The sequence below is a fragment of the Hemicordylus capensis genome, chromosome 2 (genome assembly GCF_027244095.1).
Source record: "Hemicordylus capensis ecotype Gifberg chromosome 2, rHemCap1.1.pri, whole genome shotgun sequence".
NCBI classification, from domain to species: domain Eukaryota; kingdom Metazoa; phylum Chordata; class Lepidosauria; order Squamata; family Cordylidae; genus Hemicordylus; species Hemicordylus capensis.
In genome coordinates this window covers 423,697,463-423,718,389 of record NC_069658.1, presented here as the reverse complement: position 1 = coordinate 423,718,389, position 20,927 = coordinate 423,697,463, and the positions used below count along the sequence as shown (strand labels likewise).

Genomic DNA, 20,927 nt, shown 5'->3' with positions numbered 1-20,927 from the left:
TTCAGCGAAAAATATAAAGTGTGAAAGTGACAGGCTAAGGGAAATGGGTATCATTTGGGAACAGTCATCAGGAGCCAGAATTGGCTGCATCTCCCAATGGATGAAACAAATGGAGGCCACCAGGTCAGGTTTGCCTTGCCTTGCCTAGCGTGCAAATGGGCCCTTTGTCTGGATACTGTGAATAGCCAGGTGGACCGGTGTCCTAGCATTTGCAAGCCCAGGTCAACACGATGCCCATATCTGCTGGGAATGAGATTTCGCGTGGCGTGTTCTTCAACTCGCAACCAACAAACGGTTGTGTGAATGGGCCTCTGGATCCCTCCTCAGGGGTTGGTGCGTGTGAGACGGAGGGGAGGGGCGCGGGACTTGGGCATCAGTTCAGAGAAGAGCCCAGCGGGGACAGAAGACGACGGGGAGAAAGGCGCTCTGTCTCACACCCACTCACACACGTTCACGCCATCAGCCTCCACACAGCTCCAGCCGCGGGCGCGCACACAGCCACCCTGCAATCCCAGAGTGGCTCCTGCCTCCCTCCAGCGCGCCGAGTCGCTTTCCTCCTCCTCACGCAGTAGAGGCGCGCGCACACACATACACACACGCCGCCGCCAGCGCCACACGGCGATCTCGCAGAGGACTCGAGGCTAGCCCCGCTGGGCCCTGCCGCCGCTGCCGCGGACGCGAGGGATGCCTGCGAAGGATCCTCCTCCTGCCTCTTGAGTGAAGCGGGGTTTTCTCCCAGTCCCCGGGCCGCGCTGCGCCCCACCCCCGGCGCCCGTCAGCCAGCCTAGAAACGGCCTCGCTCGCCACCAGAGGAGGATGCATGTGTTTGGCAGGGAGACAGGCGCCGCCGCCGCTCGCGCTCTTAGTCGCTCCGCCGCCTGCTTTCCGGCAACGCTCGCCTTGCTTTGATTCCTGTGAGCAGAGAGGCGCAGCAGCAGCAGCAGCGGGAGGCTCCCTCCCACCCCCCGCTAGGTGCCGCTTGGGCTCGGGCACCCTTGGCGGCGCTCGCTTCTCCTCCTCCTCCTCCTCCAGCCGCGTCTTTGCGCCTGCCTCGCCAGCCCCACAGACGGCCAGCTCCCTTCTGCTGAGCACCACCAGCGCCCGGCTCGTCTCGACGCTGGCCCTACTTGCAGGTTTGGATGCTCTTCGTGGAGGGGTGGGGCGGCGGGGCTCGAGGGGGGTGGGCCCCAGCCAGGGAGGCGGGGGCCACGCTGATGGGCGCCGGGGGAGGGAAGAGAGGCCAGACGGCGCGCAATAGGGAGGAAGCCTTGGAGCATTTCTCCGCCCGCCCCACTACAGTGGGCTGGAGCGGGGCTTCCTCGCTGGGGTGGGGGAGAGTGAGCTCAGGTCTCCCCAAACAGGTGTGCCGTCCCAGCTGGCCGGGGGAGTCACCCTGCGTGCCTCCATCCTTTCCCCACAGAGCGTCACCTCCTTGCTCCCTGCCCCAGCCCTGACCATGATGGACCTGAAGGTGGACGAAGAGGAGGTGGAGAACGGGCAGCCGATCAGCATCGAGGCGTTTGCCAGCAGCTCCACGCTGCACGGCCTGTCCCACATCTTCTCCTACGAGCGCCTCTCCGTCAAGCGCATCTTCTGGACCCTCTGCTTCCTGGGCTCCTTGGCCCTGCTGGTCTTTGTATGCAACGAGAGGATCCAGTACTACTTCCTCTACCCGCACGTCACCAAGCTGGACGAGGTGGCGACCACCCACATGACCTTCCCTGCCGTCACCTTCTGCAACCTCAATGAGTTTCGCTTCAGCCGGGTGACCAAGAATGACCTGTACCACGCTGGCGAGCTGCTGGCCCTCCTCAATAACAGGTGGGTCCGGGCGGAGGAGGACTTGACCCTGCAGGGAAGACAGATGGCTTGGCATTGGGCAGAGCACTCAGTGGGCACCTGTGTCTGCCATGTGACATGCACCTGGCATGTGTGTATATATACAGTATACGTATGTCAGAAGATGTGTGTATGCACATGCTACGCACATGGTTTCCAGAGTCGTCCAATATCATTTCCGTGTGCTGCAGCACTGTGCATGCAGACAACCATATTTTTGTCAACTTCCATGGGCTACACATGCCAGGCAGGCCCAGATACATTGTGCTGTGCACTTGATGTGATGTCATGCACTGGGGCAAAGTTGCTTGTGGATTCCTGCATATGGCTCCTTGCAGCTGCTGTACATGGGGACGCAACACCTGTGTGGTAATTTGCCCCCTGCCGTGCAGCATCTGTGGCACCATGCAGACTTTTTTTTATCGTGGCCTCTTATGCTGCTCTCATCTGCCTCTAAGACCGAGGGCCAGGCTAGACGTGACGTGCAAAGTCCATAACTGGAACTCCCAACATCTGTTTCTTTTTCAAAAACCTGTGGGCCAAACTGGGCCTATGGCATGGTGGAGAGGTTATTTAATCCTTGGCCTCCATGCCAATTTCCTGGCTTAAATTGCTACCCGAAGTGGCTGTTAGCCACAGAGGGGGAACATACAGGCACAAATAGTGCCTTTACGTTTTTGTTAACAACTGCTTTGAGGAGGCAATTGGATCGGGCACAGTGCGTGGTGGTGGTGGGGATGTTAGAACTGAACCCCATTCCCTCTATATCATGGCCCTGATCCAAATTGGGGCCCCCGTGCCTGCCTTTTAAAAAGGAAAAGATGTCTGTCGAGAGCTCCAATCACAGAATTCCCGCTTCACACCTAATTCAGCCAGCCGCGTTCCCATACTGTGGATCCATTCTAGAGCACCTCTTGCACTCCTAGCTGTATCCTTTGTACGATGCAGCTCTCCACTCTTTTGCCTCTGCAGTCTCATCTCTTCCACTTCCCCAGTACTTCACAGAGATAGTCCCTATGGGAACAGGATAAAGTAGGTATGACTGATCGGTCAGGGATGGAAGGAGGCCTCACTCTGGCAAGCAGCCAGTTCAGTCCCACATGGTTCTGTGCAGGGGACCATCGCAGAGACGGGACCATTGCAATTCCCATCTATGGGCAGCAGTCATAGGGCTCCTCGGGGAAGAGGCAAACCCAAGAGGGCAAGGCAGGCTCTGGGTTTCCAGGAACGTTAGCTGCTCGGGAGTGGGGTTTTTGGCCTTGTCCATAACAAGACTATTGGCAGCCAAGGCTGCTCTCTACTTGTTTTAGTGACTGCTGTTAAGTGCTCAGGAGCATGAACCCTAAGAATGAACCCCCAGGTGCATTTCACCGCATCTCATCCAGGCAGGCACCTTGCTGCCCTCTCCTGGAGAGAAATGCAACTCCTCAGCAGCATACCCATGCCCAGTTGTATTCCTGAAAGCCGAGGGAAGAATCCTTTGTAGCTAAGTTTGCATGGATTTCCCAGGAAGGGGGCCCAGCGTCCCACTTGTTTTGCTGCTGTCATGTTGCTCTGATGCAGCTAGGAAGCTGCAAGTTCATTTTATATGCCCCATGCAAAGTCTGTTGTCTGTGGTTCATGCCTCCCTGGCCTACCCCCTGTCCCTAGCTGGATTCATACAGCCAGAATGTTGAGCCCTCAAAGGCCAAAGTTCCAGCTTCTCCCTTTGGGGATGAGGTTTCTCTTATTTTGAAGGGCTGCTCCACACAATATAACGGACTGCCCCTTGTTGCAGAAGATAGAGCCCACTGGGCTGGACAAAAGATCCTGCTAGTCCAGCATTCCGTTCCAACCGTGGGCAACCAGATGCCTCCAGGAAGCTTGCAAGGGGAGCTTGGAGGCAGATACCCTCCCATGCCACTTGGCCCGAGCACCAGGAGTCTGCCTTTCTGAACACAGAAGTGCGGAAGTGCCTGTTAGCAGTCATGGCTAATTGCAGTTAATGGACAGAGCCTCCATGAATTTGTCTAACCCCTTTTGAAGCCATCTGAGCTAATGGCCGTCACCACATCTTGTGCCAGTAAATTCCATATGTCCATGCTGCATTTTATAAAGAGCAGCTGCACTGGATCAGGTCAATGGGCCATCTAATCCATTAAGTTTTTGTCCACAGCCAAATCAGAATGAGCCACGTTTTAGCCGTGGGACCGTCACTCAGTAGTAGAGCATCTGCTTTGCATGCAGAAAGTCCCAGGTTCATTCCCTGGTAGCATCTCCAGGTAGGGCTGGGAGAGACTCCTGCCTGCAACCTTGGAGAAGCCGCTTCCAGTCAGTGTAGACAGTACTGAGCTAAATGGAGCAATGGTCTGGCTCAGTATAAGGAAGCTTCCTGTGTTCCTATGTTAGTGGCACATGAGTATGCCATTCCTGGTTGCTCACTCTTAATATTCACTCAGGAAGTTTGAAGTCTTAGGAACAAGGGCTCGTGGTCTTCCCCTTCAGTTTTGGAGCCAGTTGATGTTTCTAGTAGCCAGCAGGTTTTCTGCTTTCTTGCATTCTGTTTGATAGAGGCAAAATGTGTCCTTTTTTATTCTGTTGCCTGCCAAGTGGAGTTTACAGGGGAGCAGCAGCAGGTGGTATGTGTGTGTGTGCGTGTGCATGTGTGTGTGTGTGGCAATCCAACCCATGACACCGATTTAATATGGTTTTCTATGTGCAAAATGTACCATCTGGTGAAAAATCTGGGTTTCTGAGAAACATAGCAGGTGATATCTTCTTCATGTTTATTAAGTCAACAGACTTTCTGCATAGGTAATATCATGTGCAGGCGGCGGGTGGGGGGGTGCGGTAGTGGCAATCCTTACAGTATTGTATTTCTGGCTTTCCTGATTGTGTAAGAACTGTACAAAGCCTAGTATGTGGAGTTTCCAGATGCTTTATAATTGCTGGTTCTCATCTCTGACTCTCATGGGCTCCAGTCATATTCCCTGCTCTCGCTGCACAGCTCCATGCAAAAATATTCCAAAGAGTGATAATCAAATATTGATTCAGAGCATTGCATGCAGTTGATCACATTTATACAGAATAAGGAAATGTGCACAAGTCTTGTTGAATTGCTTCATTTATTTTGAGAAAGAATTTGAGATTTCTTGATGGAGAATTTGATTAAAGTCTTGTATGATGAGGAAAATTACTCAAAGTAACCCCACTGAAATTAAAAGGATAAGTCAGATGATGCTTAACTTGTCCTTTTAATTTCAGTAGGACTACTTTGAGTAATCTTCCTCATCATGTCAGCCAATAAACCTTAAATATGTCAGATGCTGTGGGTCAGATATTGATTTTCTACTCCCTGCATCATCAGAGCTGACACTGTTGCCATAGTCCAGAATCCTCCTGGTCCTGGGAATCAGGTGATCCCAGCAAACTGATCCTGTAGTACTTCCATATAGAAAGCTCCCAGATCCCATATAGAAAGCTCCCATGCCCTCAGTCTGGGCAGATTGCTCCTAAAGGTCACATCCAGGCTGTCCCCTCCTGGCCTGTTCCAAGATCTTGCCAGCTTTCAGACCAGAGCACCTAATTACTTGTTTACAAAATTCACTTACTGCTTTTGCTTAAAAGAAAAAGGAAAGCACAAAGCACCATAAGACACTCTGTGTTGTCACATTTCAGTGACAAGAGCATAAAAAGATCCCTGCTGAATCAGACCAAAGGTCCATCTACTCCAGTATCCTATCTTCAACAGGGTTCGAACACATGCCTCTGGCAAGCCTGCAAAAAGGGCATGTGGGCAGCAGCCCTCTCCCTGCTGCTTCTCCCCAGCAACTGGTATTCCAAGATATACTGCCTCTGAACACAGAGGTTCCATAAACCATCATGGCTAAAAACTATTGATAATCCTCCATGAATGTGTCTAATCCCTTTTTAAAGCCATCTAGCCCAGGGAACATCACCCTTTCCCAAAAGTAATAGCTGACATGATGAGGAAAATTGCTCAAAGTAGCCCCATTGAAATTAAAAGGACAATTTAGGCAATGCAACAAATTTCACAAATGTGCTGAATGTAGAGGAATACCCAGCTTCAACCATACTGTGTTTGGATGTCTGAAGTTTCCAAGGCCCACCCTATAAATAACAAAAGAACACAGCTGAGTGTCATTGTCAAAGACACCTTGATTCTTAGGACTGATCCCATGCATCAGAAAGGGACGTCCTGAACTATAGGTCAGTGTCAGAGGCACCTGTGTCAGGAAGAGTATTAGTGGATCTCAGGTGCTGGGGTTGTCATCTATATACTTTGCACTTCTGAGCCAAGATAACCCACATTCTGCATCAAGAAAAGGTGAATACCAAAACTTGTATACATTAAGCAAATGTGCAGACATGTGCAGGCTTTGCCTGTTTAATCTGTTGCCACTAGTCAGAGGGAAGGGCAGTTGTGCTGGGCATTTAAGCCCACCTCTTGACAATTAGAAGTCCTGCTCCCCTTCTTGGCTTCTCATATTGCAGCAGGCATTGCCCACAAACCTTCCAGACTATCTTCGTAGCCTCAAGGTCTAGAAACCTGTGTTCAAGCAAAGTAAGAGACTCAGGACAGGAGCCTATCTCATAGAGCTCATTTCCAGGGTAACCTCTCACGTTCCCAGTTCAGCACACCTGAGAACAACATATCTACTTACATAAGACAAGTAATTTTTGCAGAGAGATATGCCCACATTCATTGAAGGAAGTTAACCATGCTGAATTCACAATCCAGGCTGCAGCTGCAATGATCCCCATCAGCCATATGGGCCAATGGAGAGGCTGTGTGGGCTGACGCATCTGACCCAGCAGCACATGACCAGTGTGCCCTGAGAGGAAGGCAAGAAGGGAGGCGCCCAGTCCAGGGAGCTCTTGGCCTCAGCTCCTGAAAAGACCAACAGGCTGAGGCAACGTTTTATTGATCTTCTTTAATTTGCTTATTTTAATATTGTAAACCGCTTTGAAGGCCTTTGTCAAGGCAGAAAGGCGGTATAAAAATGTAGCAAATAAATAAATAATTGATAAATGTGCACTGTGGATACTGAATGCACTAAAACAGTTTGTTCTGTATCCTCAAGCAACAAGCATACAAGAATTCTTATAGGAATCTGGGTTGCTGTTAGTGAAGCAGACACAGATGTACATCGAGATCACAAGTACTTTGAAGGGTATGCATCTGTGTCTGTATGTGCAGGGAGATACCTAAACGTTTTGACTGTGTATGGGCAGGGGGGGGAACCTCACTGCATGCACACTTCACATTCACTCACTCATATGACATACTTGTGATACCATCAAGGAAATGGCAGCTTTCTTCGTTGAAACAAACATTTGTAGCCCTCATGACTGGAGAACATCTCTTTTTACTAGTATAAAGTATGTCTGGAGAGGGTTGAGCTGCTGCTTGGGGTGTGTGTGTGTGTGTGTGTGTGTGTGTGTGTGTGTGTGTGTGTTAAGTGCAGCCAAGTACTGTGAAAATGTCTGGCTACTCTTTCAGGAAATAGAGGAGTCCAGTTGCATATCTTCTCAGAGGCACAACTGGGCCTTATTTATTTCATTTTTATCCCAGCCTTCCTTAAAGGAACTCAGGGTGGTTTACACACCTCTGCCCTGCCCAATTTATCCCCACAGCAACTTTGTGAGGTAGTCTAGGCTGAGAGACGGCCGCTGGCCCAAGGCTGAGCAAGGGCTTGAATGTGAGATTCCCAGTCCTAGCCCAACACTTTAACCACTATACCCCCTGGTTCTCATGACAGAGTCTTTTGATTAACTAATTTATCGATTGTTGTTGTTGTAAAATGATATCCTGCTTTATTTTCCTGAAGGAATCCAAAGCAGCCATCTGCACACTAGATTAAAACAATGTAATTAAAAAAAAACCCAATAAAAGCATAGAATAAAACCACATACAATATGCAGCAAGGAGTAAAAAGCAGACCCATCAGCCCCCATGTTTGAATAGCATGAATAAACAGAAAGGTTCATTGCCCAGCTGTCTCTGTGCTGCAGACTCCCACATTCAGTAGGCTGTAGCTGAGATGAACTAGTCATCACTTGGTATGGGATCATGTCTCCAGATCCTCCTGGATTTGTTCTCCATGAGTTCCTCCTTATGGATACCCTTCAGCTGCGGTGCTTCCTTCATAGACTAAGCCAAACCAGCACAGATTTAGGCAGACTCTTTCCCCTCAGTTACAGAGTGCTATGTTTTCCTCAGATTTGAGATCCCGGATGCCCAAATGGCTGACGAGAAACAACTGGAGATCCTTCAGGAGAAGGCAAATTTCCGCAACTTCAAACCCAAACCCTTCAACATGCTCGAGTTCTCTAGCCGTGCTGGGCACGACATCCAGGAAATGTTGCTCTCCTGTTTATTCCGTGGGGAGCCATGCTCGCAAGAGGACTTCAAAGTGGTGAGTGCCATGAAGAGTGGGAGTGGGGACATTGGGTGTGCTTAGCTTGTGTTGTACTGCTTTGGAGACCATTGTGTGTCTGATGAGAGGAGAATCTAAGTTGTACTCAGAGATGATGGCCAGCCTCTTTGTAGAGAAACAGCCAAGGGTCAAAGGATTCTGTGTTGGCTGTTCTGACTGGGCAAATTAGTCTGTAGTCTTGGGGTCTCTGGTACACGTGGCTAATGATACCTGAGGTGAACATGGAGTCGCCTCCTTAAGAGTTTGTTTACACATTCGGATATTCTGGAATAAGAACCTCTTGACCTCACTTCGATTTCTTGACACATTGTGAGGTGAATCAGAGGCCAAAATGCATCAAGAGTAATTGATTAAGGAATGTCAATACAGCTTTGTTATCTCTGATGGGTGGAGTTCACTGTTCCCTAGAGAAAAAGAGTGACTTGTGAATGATCTAAGAGAAGAGGGCACAGCAGAAATATTCTGACATTCCTTACCCTTGTTAGCAGAGATAAGAATCTGTGAGAATCTTGCTTGGATATAAACTGTCCAAGGCTATTATTTCTATGACACCTTCCGGATGTGGTGGGGCCCTTTGTTCTTTTGGTTAGAGTTGACATTCACATGGTTACAACTTTGTAAGGCAGGCCTTGACAGATTCTCTTTAGACCTTGGATCCAGCCCAAAAATTTAGGAGCCAGATTATGGACGCTTGACAAAATTACCAGAAACAGTGACAAACATTCTGGAGAGGGAGGGTAAATGGGATTCTTTTTATACCCTTTACAAGTAACATAGAACAGTCATTTGCCTGGGACAAATAAAGATGTTATTAAATAACTCTACCTTTGAATATCTAGGTGCCATGGTTAAATTTGTAGGCACCATAGCTCCCGGGTGTCTGGGATTTGTCAAGCCCTGTTCTAAGGGTGCTGCTTTGGGGATTTTTCTATTTTTGTGGATATACACACAAGACGGTGTGAGGCTTTGACACCCAATGGTGTGCCTGTTTCTCTATAAAGAAAGTGCTGTAGGGGAAATTGGCCATTGTCTGCCTTCCATCACTGGGCACAGACCTTGTAAGGCCTGTTGAGAGATGCTGCTCATTGCTGGGGATTTGTATAGCTTGTGGAACAAAGTGCAGTGTTAACTCTGTCCATCTGCTGAGCATTTGAATTATCCTGGTGCCAGGTATTGTTGGGTCATCTGACTCACACGTGTGTGAGCTGATGGTTTGCATGTCGTGTTTTGTTGGAGCTGGAAGGCAGCTTCAGGGCAGGGGTTCCCACCCTGTGACCTTGTGAGCTTCTTTTAAAAGGGGGCTTCAGGGGGGATTAAAGGAGCACAGCCGGGCCAAGATGGGGTCTCTTGCATATTGGGCTGCACAAGCTACTTTTGTCATGCTGCTCGTGGCTTCTTTTGTCATGCTGCTCGTGGCTGGCCTACAATACAAAGCCTGTTTAAACCCACTCCCCCTACCCAAGGTGGAGAAAGACCAAGGCGAATAAAACAAGCTGAGGATGGGTGGCTCCAGTGATGGCTCATGCTCCTCCTGAGTCCTGGCCAGGAGAGAACAGGGAGAATAAAAAAGAGGAGAAGGGGAGGAGGAGGAGGCTCCTATAGTGTGTTGCCATCCAAGGGTGGGAAACAACGAGAAGCAATGTCTGGAAAACAAAAATGGGTGTGTCCTCAGGACTGTTCCTCAGTATCATTAATCAGCCCATCAGGGGCACAGCTACCATTGAACAAAGTCAGCGTGGGGGCGGGGGGCAGGGTTGCGGGTGGCAGGTGTTGTTTTTGTTCATTGATATCGCACCTTCAGTGTACATGGTGCCTTCCAGAGTAACATAAGCACTACAGACAGGTGCCTGCTCCCAAGGAGCTTACAGTTCTTGCAGTCCACAAAAAAATAGTGAAGAAATGATGGAGGAAGGGGAGAGTCAGGAGGAGGGAGAGGAATAATAATGTGATTACATGTACTTAAAACTTGGTTACCGCTGTGAAGGAGGATTCAGAGGACAAGTCAATGGCCATGTGGAAAAGGTGGGGTTTAAGGAGGGATTTGAAGGATAAGAGGGGGATGGCAGCATGCATGTTTTCAGGAAGGCAGTTCCAGGTGTAGGGCATCAAGGAAGCATCAGTGGTGGCATTTAAGGAAGGAAGCAGGAGATTTTTGATCAGCTGGTAAAGCAGAAGTCATGGGCAGGGATATAATGAAAAACAAGGGCCAGAAGATCGGGTTGGGCCATGTCCTGGATAGCTTTAAAAATGATAAATTGGTGCTATGGAAAGGCATGAGACTGGCTAGTGAAGGGCTCTAAGGGGTGTCATCACGTGAATGGAGCATCAGAGGAGAAGAATAATTTTGGCCACAGAGTTTTGGACTGAAATGAGAGGATGGTGTGTGAAAGGGGAAGGCCAGAGAGGGAAAGTTTTACTTGTGGGATCAGAGTGCAATGGCTGTATATTTCTGTAATTTTGTTCTCTGCTGGTCACAGCGATAGGGAAAGAACTGTGCCTTGCCTCCTTATTACTGGACATCCTGCTCAGTTTTCTCTCTGCTGTCTGTCATCAGGCATTGCCTTCAAAGCTATCTTCACTTCTTCAAGGGCTAGAAAACCCCTTTTTAAAATAAAAAATGCAATCTGACATTCTTGGGATGTTGAATGTTGTGCTCATTTCTGCCTACTGTAATTGTAGAATTAGGACCTACACACAATCCTGGCCTTTGCATCTTCTAGACACTATCTTCCTGGCAATCTGAGAAGTTCAAACCCTTTATGCCCAGGCATAAAGTTTTTCTGTGCTGGATAGATGGCACATGGCCAGATGTCATACCAGCTGTATCCTTGTCCAGAACCACAAGGTAAAAGGCAGTAATTGCATTGTTCAGCTATCATGTAGGAACTCCACCCCCACTTCCCCTCCTCCCCAAACGGCTAATAGGCACAGTGATTGGGTTTTCCAGGAGATCTCCATGTTCATAGCCCTGAGAGGTGGGCAGAGAAAATAAACTGCGCCCAGCCCCCTGTTTGTACATGCAGTTCTCCATCCTGCTTGGGATATGGCCTATGGCCTTCTGATGAATCAGGGTTTAAGGCTGGTGAGCTAACTGCTCTCAGTGAAATGAATGGTGGTATTGGGCATCTCTAGCCGTAGAGCCAGGCTTTCTGCATGCTCAAGTGGGCACTGTTGCATTGTATACATTCGCCCCAATGAGGCTAAGGAGTAGAAGGCATCTCACAAGCTACCCTGGGCTTCATTCAGATCTCACTGGGAATGTACTTTGTCACTACCTGAGAGTTGAGTGGAAACTGACTTGATGGTGAATGAGAGTGTCTGTGACAGGATTCACAAATAAGTCAAGCCCAAGATCATGTTTGGAGAATAGCCGGAGTCTGTCATAGAGCAATGGGCCATAGAGGGACACAAGAAACTGCAGAAAAACCTAACACGGAGCTCTTAGAGGTAAACCAGAATGTGTTGAATTCTCAGTGATTATTCTCTCTCTCTCTCAATCTCCCTCCCCCCTTCTCTGAAAATCAGATCTTAGCCACACATATACACACACAAAAACAAACCATATCCAGAAATACTGGGAAAAGGTCTTGTTCCCCCCCTCCCCACCAGTTTTCCTTTAGACGTTCAATAGTTAAAGGGGTCCTCTAAACATCATTTACAAAAAAAAGAACCTCTAAAAACTGGTTCAGCAAATGATTTCCGGTATCTGATTGATTTGTGGGTTTATGAGAGCTGTGATTAGACAGATGGGTGCCTTTGGAGATTGGTCCCACCCAGCAAGCCTGTCCGCTTGGTGAGAGAAAGAGAGCCTTCACATTCTCGGAGGCAGTCCTGCCTTGAGTTTATGATGATTGCACATATTCTGTGTCTTTGCTTTGGCTTTCAGTCCAAAATCTGTGGCTCTCTCAAACTCAGTTTTGTTTTGTAGCCACATGCCCAGATCCTGATGCGCAGAATATTCCTGAGACACACCTGTGTGATGAGTTGGCTTGTCCAAAACACTTTCCCCCCTTTCTTGGGTGCTCAGTTAATTCCCCCTAACCATCTTCCAAGCAGGGAAATTCCACTGATGCTCAGATTTTTCTCTGTTTCCCCAAACTGAGCACCGCTGCCACCATCACGTCCACACACTCCAGTGAACAGTTTAACCAGTTTGGCAGCTGGTGGAGAGGAGACAGAACCGCAATTCTGCAATGGGGGCAAGGGCACAATGCAAGCAGTCTCCAGGCCAGCTCCGAAAGAGCTTTATCTCCAGCTGCAGAGGGCAGGCTCTAGGGCCAATCTATTGCTTGGCTGCTTCTGGCATAGAGGGCAGAAAACTCTCCAGCGAGTTCAGTCTCTTCCTAATATCTAATCTCTTTTCATCTCTGTGAGTCTCTCTCTCTCTCTCTCTCTCCCCCCCACACACACCCCATCCAGCACTCCACTCTCACTGTTTCAGTGTATTCAGTCAGTCTGTCTCCCTGCATAACCTCTAGCACTCGGTCTGTCTGTGGCCACTGCCTCCCCCTCCCTGTGCTCTTTCCCCCTTCTCCAGAGATGTGCTTTGCTGATAGGCACAGCTCCTGGCATGGGGCAAGGGAGCAGGGAGCTAGCACAGGGCTCCCTCTCTTTCCATCTCCGCTGCCTCTTACTTCCAGAGCAGCACTGTAATAAGATGTCAGCCGCAGAAAACCCAGCCGGAGTGAGCGAGACAAACGACAAAGCAGAGAAACATAAATAGACGTGCAGACGCTCAGTGTATCTGCGGAATATAATTTCCAGTCACTCACTTGAGCTTCGTCGTTGCCCCCCTCTCACTGCTCAGTGCCGTGCTGTGTTTGTTTCATGCCATGCCGACGCACAAGATCCGCCGCACAATAGAGCCTCTGTGATAGGTGTTGCTCCCTCTCTCCCTAGGTTCAGCTGGAAATTATACGGTGACAGTTCTGCTTGGCTGGGAAGTTGGCCGATAAATGCCATGGAAGGAGATGGTGTCGTTTGCTAGAGATCATTTATGGGGCACAGCAGCATTTATTTATTTATTTATTGTTAGATTTATATACCGCCTTTTATCATCATTATTATTGTTGTTTGTTTGTTTGTTTGTTTTTTACTTTTATATCCCGCTCTTCCTCCAAGGAGCCCAGAGTGGTGTACTACATACTTGAGTTTCTCTTTCACAACAACCCTGTGAAGTAGGTTAGGCTGAGAGAGAAGTGACTGGCTCAGAGTCACCCAGCTAGTCTCATGCCTGAATGGGGATTTGAACTTGCCCCCCCCCCCGTCCTAGTCCAGCACTCTAGCCACTACACCATGCTGGCTCTCATTAAAAACAATCTCAAGGCTTAATGAAAAACCTTTCATTAAAAACAGTCTCAAAGGCTTCTCTTCTGATCGGCTTTGTAGTCTTGGCAGGCAACCCATGATTGGGTCTTTCCACCACATTCAGCCGAAAACAGCCAGCCACCTGTCTGAGCCATGCTCCAAAAAACCAGGAGAAGCAACAGCCTCATCTACCTTCCATGTGTGAGAAGCAGAGAACTTGTTATGGCCGCTTTCCCTTTTCTCTGTTTATAGGGTTTGGGGTCAGGTGTGCTCTGGTCCAGGTTCAGTTCCTTGAGAAATGGGTTTTTAATTTCCCATTTGGGGTTCTCACCTAATTCGGGTTATTACCTATAAAGCCCTTAATCACTTTATCGTATTTAAGAGAGTACCTTCTTTGTCACGAACCCTACCACTTACTGAGATCTCATGGGAAAGTTTGGTTATGGCTCCCACTGGCTTGTTGGGTGGTGACGTGGGACCAGGCCTTCTCTGTGGCTGCCCTGGGGCTCTGCAATGCACACCCTGTCAAAACCAGAGCTTCTCCATCTCCGGCTGTTTTTTTTAAAAAGACACTCCTGGTTTTTGCAATCTTTTAATTAATCAATTTTAAATGTTCTGTTTTAAATCATAAAATTGTCTTAATTATTTTATTCTGTTTGATATATATGTTGTATTTTAACATGTACACCACCTAGGGATGCACATGTCAGGCCATTTATAAATATGATAAATAAATAAATAATAAATAATTTGTAACCCCATTAATCGTATGAGTTCAGTCCATTGATCAGTTTTTTGTGGTTTTTTTTAAACCACTAACGGAACTGCATACATTAGCATGTGAGGGGGAAACCATTGTTCTAAGAAAGAAGTATACAGTGAGGCTCTACACACGATCGTCACAGAGCCAGTAGGGGCTGCAGGGATCAGGGGCTGTCCGGCCCTTGGAAGTCCCAGGATTCCCTGTGCAAGTGCACGGGGCATCCTGGGGAGACCCCCGACACCGGGAGGCTCGTTTTAGCCTCCCCATGGAGGTCTCCTTGTGAGTCACCTTGTGGTGACTCACGATCAGGGGAACGGGGTTAGCGGATCTCTCACTCCACTAACCCCATTTCAGGGGAGGGCTTCTTTGGCAGGCTAGCCACCAGAGAGCCACCGGGCTTGTCCGTGAGCCTGGTGGTTCTCCTGAGGGAAGGAACTCACTCCTTTAGCCGGGTGTTCTCCCATTGTGAGAATAGCCTCTTTGTTTTGATTCATTTAAAAATATGTACCTCTTTACTTTTTGTTCACAATGAACATCCAAAGCAGTGAAGGGAGGTGGGGGGGGAGTCTATTAATTTTTTCCATAGCTGTTCATTTTATCATATAATTCATATAATCTTCTGGGGGTACTTTGAAGCCTCATAGGCGTACACAGAGCCTTACTAAGCCAAAGACAAAAACAGCTGCATGATGAAAAAAGATCATTTATTCCCAAATGTGTTTCCATGAGAATCTTTCTCAGATCAGTCTGCTTAGGAGTTTGGAAGGAAAGCATCTTTCCCAAGCAGTCTGGTAAGGGATTCCCTTGAGAAATATTTCTATTGAAATGTGTTGAGAGTAAATGATCTTTTTTCATGTGGCTGTTATTGTCTTTGTCTTGGTGGTGATCTACAGTTGATATTGATCCTCCATATTGTCTTGGTACACAGAGCCCTCCCACCTCCCTGATTTGCATGCTCTGCTGTTGGCTCCCTATCAGGGGATTCTTCTCTCAAGCAAGGGACGCTCCAGGAGGAGAGGGGGAGGATTGTCAAGCAGCACCCCTCCCTCCTCCTCCTCCTCCTCCTCCTCCTCTCCACGTGACTGGTTGGCTACATGTTTAGGCTCAGCCCACCCTTTCTTCAGTCTGACTGACAGGATCAACAGTGAGGACAATACTGATGCTGAACATTAGCCAGCATGAGACTGTCTGTCAGTCTGAGGAAGGGATGGGCTGAGCCTGAGCACCTAGCCAACCACACATGGAGAGGAGGAGAGGGAGGCAGGGCTAGATCAGGGATATGCTGTGGAGTCCTGGCGTGAGACCCCAGAGGGCTGGAAGAGGAAGGAAGCTACAGTAGAGTTTGGTTTTGGGGTTTTTTGTTTTGTTTTTGTGTTTGCTGATTCCAGGACAGATTCACTTAGCTTGTATTTTATTTCCCACCAACTTCTGCAAGATTTACTTCTGGGAGATTATGATTCTTGGCTGCTTATATGGGGTATCTGAGCTAAAGCTTTGAGACAGAAGAGATTGAAAACCCCTGTTTTGGATGCTATATGTATATGTCACAGCAGGCCTAATCTTAAAAGAGGCATTCCCACTTCTCTCACACAGAGAAAGGAAAGTCTCTTGCAAGACTCCAACTGCCATTTTTCTAAGTATTTGTATTAAAAATAAATGAAAAATTTAAACCTACTGCTCAAGTTAACTGGGAGCACCTTTTTGAGGGATCAGAAATGCTTTCGATCAGTTAATCTGAACAGTCATCAATTAAACTAGTCCCTTTGCCTTATCGCATTCTGACATTAAGATTTCACACTCACAGGTTAATTTCTTTTTCTTTAAAGAGGGGCCGGAGACTCGAGCCCACCCATAAATAGCATGCCCTGCCTTGGAAGGCCTTGCCTCTGGTCTCTGCGAGGCGCTTCATACGAGCAGTGTGACGTGCTGAAAGGAGGTCTGCGGGGAGAGCGGGTTTCACCCGCTGATCACTTACCCGTTGTAAGATGATCACTTACCCATTGCTGGGTGGGCCAATCGCCCGCCCAGATGAGCAGTGGCTCTCCTGCTGCCCACGCCTCTCCCAGCAGTTCTGGGGTCGGGTGAAGGGAAGCACTGCTGCATGCCCCCCCCCCGGAGCCCCAGTAATGCACCCGTGCGTGGTGCATTTCTGGGATCTCCCCCTTCCTCCCCCACCCCTGAGTGTGTCCGCTGCGGCTGCAAGCAACCACAGCAGACGCACGACCGGAAAAACAAGGTTAACAGAGCACTCGTTCCATTCACCTTGTTTAAGGGGGTGTCTATGTCGGTGGGCTTGCCACCGTGGAGCCACTGGGCTCGCCCTCGAGGCCGCTGGTTCTCAAGAGCGAGTAAAACCGGGCTGGGACCCCTTAGCCTGGCTTTGCTCGCTCGTGAGAATAGCTTCTACATGTACGGAGGCAGCCCATAATGACAGTATGGTTGGGAAACTGCATTGCACAGGTACAAAGGTATAATAGCCTTTCTGTTTATGTCTCAGAATTGACCACCAGGTATATGAATACGAAGAAATGGTTGTGACAGAACCAGGGCCTGTAGGTACTCAGTATTCACGGAATCAAAATTCTGCAGTGCGAAAAACTGGATTCCACAACTTGAATCAGTGATCTAAACCATATCTCTTTTCTGCTTTTGCATAATTACTACTTCTGCTTATTAGCTAATTAGGAAAGAGCCATGCAGGGCACAAATCCTGGCCCCTTGGCCACTCAGCTTCTTGTTTAATTAGCCCTTCCTCTGGCTTCTGGAATTTATCCAAGAATTACCCACATATCTATTTTTACAGCCCTAAGGGTTGGTGACCCACCTAATGGTGCAGTGGGGAAGTAACCTGCCTTGAGAGTAGGAAGCTGTTGGTTCGAATTCCCTCTGATGTGTTTCCCAGAATATGGGAAACTCCTATATTGCGCAGCAGCGATACAGGAAGGTGCTGATAGGCATCATCTCATACTGCGCATGAGATGGCAATGGTAAACCCCTCCTGTATTCTACCAAAGACAACCACAGGGCTCTGTGGTCGCCAGGAGTCAACTTGATGGCACAACTTTAACTTTAAGGGTTGGTGGCTTTTCTGTGTTGGTTACTTCTGTTTTAAAAAAGAAACCCAGGTTTTCAGAATACTGAATTCTGTACCTAATATCCATTCCTGTGCTTACACAGTGTGATAATGGAATACACAAATCACACAATTAAGCATTGTCTGGTGCACAGCCTGCTGTCCCTCTCTTGAATGGCTTCCCCAGTGCCTCATTGAGAATTCACCTAGGACAGTTGAATCTCTTCCTGCAGGATATTGGATAGTAATGTAATGGTTTGTATGCGGGTAGACCTAGTCTTGGGAATTTCCCATCAGTTAACAAAGACCAGTGGAGTATCCCAAGGGAGGTGCTGCCAGCAAGTTAGTGGGGGGGGGTGATGATGAGGTATTTCACATGAGTGGCAGGTTCTTCAGGGGAATTGGTGGTACTATGAAAGGAGGCTACCCAAGACAATTTTATCTTGATATGCTGATGTGCAATTAATATCATAGTTCTAAGTGTCAGGTGAGAAACAGAATTGTGTGTTGTGTGTTTTTGTAGTTTTACTTCTATGTTACCCTGCCCTATTGAATATAGGCCTAGTTCACACAGTCATTTGAATCTAGGTGTAATGTGGGTTATCAACATTAGTGTGATTGTGTGAGCCCATGTCAAGGTGGTTTTTGACCTGAGATTAATCCCCGTCTTGGCATGGGTTCACACAATCATGCTAAGGTTGGTGGCTTACATTAAACCTAGATTCAAACAAATGTATAAACCAGGTCATAATCTTCTCACATTCCATACTAAACATCTTGCTTTTACGGGGCGGGGGGCAGACTATATGTTTGATTCTAAAACTGCTGTGTGGTTTTAGGGATGCTATAAAGCTGTCAGATGTTGTCTCCTTGGACACCTCCCCACTAGACCCACACTACTGGTGTGAGTGACAGTTTGCATTGCCCTGTGTCAGTGAGTTCTAAAACCCTGTAGATATTTGTCAGCTATAGATTTAAGTAGCCTGTGCCGTATATCTTCTCAAATGTTGACTTGATAAGGTTTTCCACAAAGTAAACAACGCCTGGGTATTATGGGGCTTTTGATCAGGCTATTGACTGAGAGAATAAACGATATGTAGTTTCTCAGAAGTGGGGAACTGGGGCCCAAGCCTCCCTAAAATCCATTGAAAAACTAATGAAACATATTAAACCTCTTAAACATGCTCAAAATTTTTTTATAGATTCTAAGTCACAATTCATATATACAATATGGAATATCAATGCAATCGATATAAATATAAGAAACATAATATACAAGATAAATAACTGTAAACAAAAATCTATGAGAATATAAGCAATCATAATACAACAACTATACTAAAGCATTACATAAGTACTGATGAATATTCCAGTCCAAAGAGCAAAAGTCCATAATTAGGTAGAAAAAGCCATCCAATACTGGAGGAGAGTTGAAAACAGTGAAGCCCATCACAAAAAATGCCATAAATAGATAGAAATAAACTCTTGGAAATGCAATAATGTAAAAGGAGAAGCTAAACTTCTGCATGGACCCAATGGAATAATTTCCTTGGATGGATTTTTCTACCTAATTATGGACTTTTGCTCTTTGGACACTGGCATATTCATCAGTACTTATGTAATGTTTTAGTATTGTTGTTGTATTATAATTGCTTATATTCTCATAGATTTTTGTTTATGGTTATTTATCTTGTATATTATGTTTCTTATATTTATATTGATTGCATTGATATTCTATATTGGATATATGAATTGTGACTTAGAATCTATTAAAAAATTGAGCATGTTTAATATGTTTGTTTCATTAGTTTTTCACTGCATTTTTCTTTATTTTTACACGGGTTTTTTTCATTTGCTGATATTTTACATATTACCCTTTTGATTTGTGACTCCCTAAAATTCATGCCTGTGGATCTGGATGCCCTTTCCCTTAATCTTAGATGTTTGGCAGCTGATTATGGTTAATCATTGATGTCTGAAAGGCCTTCTGTGCATGCCCCCAAGTCACTCTTTTCTTCATTATGACATATTCCACGACTGCCATTAAAAACAGGTTCTGGAACTCAGCGGTGCTGGACCCTGGCTCAGTGGTGAGTCCTGAGAATAAGTAGACAGATCTAGCATCAGCAGGTATAGGTTCATGCTGGACAATTTCGAATTAAGACTTAGGTCCCCAATATTTATTGATGTGGGGTAGATATGTGTCAAAATAGGTTGGAAAATGTTCCTGGCATTTCATTTCATTTAACAAACTTATATCTTTCCTTTCAGGATCAAGTCCTTACAAGGCAGCTAACAAACAGGAAATCAGCAAACTATAATAACAATAAGCTATAAGCCAATAAAACTAAGCAGCCTCCAGATCCGAATCACAATTAAAAACAGGCAGTTAAAAGCCTTGTGAAACAAAACGGTCTTTACAGCACTCCTAAAAACAGAGAGGAGGCGCTTGATGGATTTCCCTCAGGAAGGCGTTCCAAAGCTGTGGGACCGTCACAGAAAAAGCTCCGTCTGTCTCACCTGCCAAATGAATATGTGTTAAAGGCAGACTACAGAATGGCTTGTTAGGCTGTTTGTAGGGCCTGGATGTCTTCATACAGGAGAAGTCTAGCTTCTTCTAGTAATGATATGCAGGTAATCATGTTGCTCCTATGAGTCAGTGCCCTGAACAGAAACCTGTAAGAGCCAGTATGGTAGTGGCTAGAGGGTCAGAGTAGGATAAGGAAGACCCAGGTTCAAATCCCCATTCAGCCATGAAGTTCAGTAGGTGACTTTGGGCCAGAAATCTCTCAGCCAAACCTACCTCACAGGGTTGTTGTGAGGACAAAATGGGGATGAAGTGGTTAAAATCCATGTACACTACTCTGGGCTCCTTCTGGGAGGAAGGGCAGAATATAAATGTAATAAATAAATAAATAATAGGGAGGTGGGAGAAACTACATGCTCAGTTTCTGAGGTGTTGGGACTGCTTATGATTCAGAATCCACACAATACTCTCACTGGAAGCCATCCTCAAGATGGGGTTTCACATCACGCAATTCCATTCTGCCTTAATTTCAGTGGGGCACAAGATCAGTCCCTCTTCAGCGGAAATGTGCTGACACACTCACACAAAACCCACTGGTCTGGTGTTCATGCGCACTGGATCACAGAGCTGGAAGAGATTAAGGGGCTATCTGACCCATCCCCTGGCACTCCTGACCAGTTTATGCAGCTGAGATCACGGCATGCCACAGAAAGCTGATGCCCATAGAACCCAAACTCAGTGATTTGAGCAAGTAAGCTGGAGCTGCGTTCTGCATATGCTCATCCAGATAGAGCAGACTGAGCATGGATTTTCTGTCTCATGCCACACCATGCTTGCTGAAACAGGAATAATCTGTCAGGTTGTTACCACCTCCTCCTCCAGTGGAAGAAACAGGAGCTACCATAAGGACTGTCCTGTTAAAGCAGACCCTATTACTCAACAGTTTAATTGAAAGCTGTGTTCACTATTTGGTGGAAT

General features: G+C 47.1%; 1 protein-coding gene across 1 annotated transcript in view; it reads left to right on the top strand.

Moving 5' to 3' along the window:
• The first annotated feature begins 589 nt into the window (after positions 1-589).
• ASIC1 (acid sensing ion channel subunit 1) overlaps positions 590-20,927 on the top strand; it is a 224,748-nt gene continuing 204,410 nt past the window's right edge. Inside the window, exons 1-3 of the mRNA XM_053299294.1 lie at positions 590-1,133; positions 1,421-1,821; positions 8,063-8,258. Of these exons, the coding sequence (XP_053155269.1) occupies positions 1,457-1,821; positions 8,063-8,258 (561 nt within the window). The 5' untranslated portion in view covers positions 590-1,133; positions 1,421-1,456. The remainder of the gene's footprint in view (positions 1,134-1,420; positions 1,822-8,062; positions 8,259-20,927) is intronic.